This window comes from Exserohilum turcica, assembly GCF_000359705.1.
Source record: "Exserohilum turcica Et28A unplaced genomic scaffold SETTUscaffold_16, whole genome shotgun sequence".
Taxonomy (NCBI): domain Eukaryota; kingdom Fungi; phylum Ascomycota; class Dothideomycetes; order Pleosporales; family Pleosporaceae; genus Exserohilum; species Exserohilum turcicum.
In genome coordinates this window covers 864,711-867,898 of record NW_007359981.1, presented here as the reverse complement: position 1 = coordinate 867,898, position 3,188 = coordinate 864,711, and the positions used below count along the sequence as shown (strand labels likewise).

General features: G+C 56.1%; 1 protein-coding gene across 1 annotated transcript; it reads left to right on the top strand.

Annotated features, from left to right (window-relative positions):
• Window positions 1-1,342: 1,342 nt before the first annotated feature.
• Window positions 1,343-1,566, top strand: SETTUDRAFT_27741 (uncharacterized protein; the record flags this gene model as incomplete). Its single annotated transcript, XM_008025878.1, has 2 exons — window positions 1,343-1,347; window positions 1,401-1,566. The coding sequence occupies 2 exons, from the start codon at window positions 1,343-1,345 to the stop codon at window positions 1,564-1,566; spliced, it is 171 nt and encodes a 56-aa protein (XP_008024069.1).
• Window positions 1,567-3,188: the final 1,622 nt, after the last annotated feature.

Genomic DNA, 3,188 nt, shown 5'->3' with positions numbered 1-3,188 from the left:
CTCCCCCTAGTAGTAGTAGTAGTAGTAGTAAGTAACTAGGTAGTAGGTAATAAAAAAAACACCCTAGTTCCAAACCCAGCACGTCGGGTATGAGGCAAGGGAAACCCCCCCCCCCAAAAAAAGAAAAAAAGGTACGTCACGTTCGGGGGCCATCAAGGGCCCCATCGGATACCAACCTTTTTTTTTGCTTGGTTCTCGGCATTGCATGTAGTAAGTAGTCGAAACCGCGGCCCTAGATTTTTTGCTGCGAAACATTTTGGGAAACGTGTCAAGCGGCAAATGGAGAGCGGAAGCCGCTTGAGCTTGAGCAGCGTTCTCGTGACTGGGCCCTTGTTCTTTTTTTTTCTTTCTCTTCCTTCTCTCTCTTTCTTTCTCTTGTCCTCGTCATTTCCCGCTGGTTGCGTTGCTGCGCCCCCCTCCCCCTCACTCTCCCCTTCCCGTCCGTTCAGCCGTGGCAAAAGGAGGTCTTGGGTTGGCCAACGGGATTATGCGGACATGTCTGAAAAAGAAACAATGGCGATTATGACTGATGTCTCGTGCACCCCCCCCCCTCCTCGAGGCTGCAACATAACAAAATGCCCGACGTCACATTGTCAGCTGGGGCGGAAAGATTAGAACGTGTCGCTCCGTCCCTCCCTCACCGTTCGCCCCGTCTGGTGTCAGCATTGTATCGCCGAAGCGTTCATGCCGTCTTGGATGCTCATGATGACTGGACCCCGTCGTATATCATGGCGGGCTTGGTGTATGCTTGACATGTCAGACACGCATTACACGAGTAAAAGTGATTCAGGCTGCGCGAAACGGTCGGGGAATTATGGTGGGAGGGAGGGGGGGTCCGCATGCTTCGGGCACCGAAGGGGCTCTGACAGCCGTCAAGCGGAGGATGCTGATGTGAAATTTTTTTGCAAGCTGAACGGGTTGCAGGCCATGTGATACGCTGGGTCGGCAGGAATATGTCGTCGTGTCTTGATCCCTACCATGTTAGCGTCGAGGTGAGGCGTTCAGGACTAACGGGTTGAATGTGCTACAACATTGTGACTGCGTGATGGAACTGCACCTTGATGCGGCTGGAACAAAGGATTAAGACGAAAAGCCTCGAGTTCTCGCGTGTATCTACTGGCTATGGATCGAAATCCGCTATACCACTAGCGACTTGATAGGCTGAATGGTCGATTTATCCAAAAACCATGTGAACAGCCTGGGAACCAAAGTATTGCTCGGGCCGAAGGAGCCCCATTGAGGGTATTTCGCGCCGATATTCTTAGTATAGATTCGGACCGTGTGAGGATCATGTACTCTGCACACGTACCGTATTGCGTGTGTTGGATTGGCTGGCCTGCATATGGTGTATTGGATGTGATCCAACAATACCTTGCAACTCTGCTTCTAAAGCGGGATAGCAAAGCAGTCATTCGTAATGTCACTGTAGACTTTACATGTACCGCGTTGGTTCTTGGCTTGGGACAAGAGGGCAGCTCTCCGCGCGTCCTTTTTGGCGGTGAAGAGCCAAAGCAAGGATGCCGATCTGAGATTACAGGGGACAGCATGATTATGGTGCGACCATGAGGTGAGGTTGAGAAGCCGAATTGGAAAAGAGTTTCAACGATTCTGACGCGGCAATATACCAGTTCTGTCTGGATAAAGAGGCTTTTTCCAGACGTGTATCGGTAGACCAGCTCAGGCTGGCCAGCGGCCAAAGAGATGAATACGTGCAGGTGACAGTAAGCACGCAGTGTTAGCGAAGCCGTGGTGGAGTAGTGAACCACCGGGTCGGGGCGTGTGAGCAAGCCTTGCCGACCCTGAGTGCTTGAGCTGAACATTGTAACTTTGCAGCGGGCTACGTAAACTGGAACGACTCACGACGGGACGGTTGGGGTTGCTGGCAGGAAGCGGGTTAGGTAACGCGAACCGAAAGCAGAAGGTCCAACAAGCTGGTGGTGGCAAAATGCTTGGGGAAAGGCTGCCATGTGGTGATTGGCGGGCCGGGAGAATATCTGCCAGTCAAACGGCGTGGGCGTGGGCAAAGGGGGTGGAATGAGCCATTGTTGGTGCAGACCCCCATGGGCGGGATCCAGGTACGGTCGCATGGCCCGTCGAGGGTGTGGTTGTATGGGCTCTCAAACGCGGTGGAGCAAAGGGCGTCCCCACGATGGCCGGATAAGCAACGATAAGCAGGCACACGTGGGAGGCGAACATTGCCAGAGGCGGTGCGCCAAGCATGGGGGCGTGTGCATGTGAGCGCTGCGGCGACCGGGGTAATGAGCCTGGACGCCCGCCGTTGGTCTCGTCGAGTCGGCGCGCCCACAGAGCGGCATGCTAGGGTTGCTTTGTGAGCGGGTAACAGGCACAAGGAGAAAATGGGCTTGCTTGTGACCTGCCACGGAAACACCGGCGCCTTGTTCCGCCTGCCACGGACGGGCGGTGGCCCTGCCGTCAGTGGCATTTGTTGTTATCGGCGGCGAGGCGAGGCGAGGCGAGCGGGCGAGGGCGAGGGCGAGGGAGGGTTCCGACAAGCCAGGCACGGGGACTGCATGTCTTGTTTGGGCATCAAGGCATCTTTTTCCTTCCTTCCTTTGGGCAATCGACGATGCTTGGCTCAACGCCAGATGGATCCCCCCCTCCCTCGAAAAAAAAAGCCCCGGCTCAATGGAAAGGGAGCATGAGAGGTACCCGGCCTCAATTTGCTGGGAGCAAAGCCCGCCGCTAACGGGGAAGCACAGGAGGTGTTGCGATTCGTGTAAAATCCCGCAATGATTCGTGCCCCCCCCCCCCCCCAAGGCCGGGGAGCAGACAGACGCTCCCCCCGTGCGCTAGCGAGTTGATCAAAGGCTTTATTGACGAGAAGGGAAAGCTTTCCTGGCCCTTTGGGTCAAGGAGCTGTGTCGGTAAGATTGTGTCGTCGATGAAACCTCGGGTAATCACTGTGAGCGCGCTTGTGTCTTGCACATGGGCTGAAGCGTTTAGGGTGCCTCGCAGAGAGTCACGTCTGGATTGGCAGGGCGCGGCCGAGGATGCACGCACACTGCACACGCTGAGACGAGGGCTTTACCCGCACAAAAGGCACCGGGGCAAAGGCAGGCCCTCGTACGTAACCGCCACGCGACGCCTTCGCGCGGCGGATCTAAGCCCCGCTCCACAAAGGGCTAGGCCCGACGACCGAACCCAGGCTGTCGGGGCCATGGCATCCA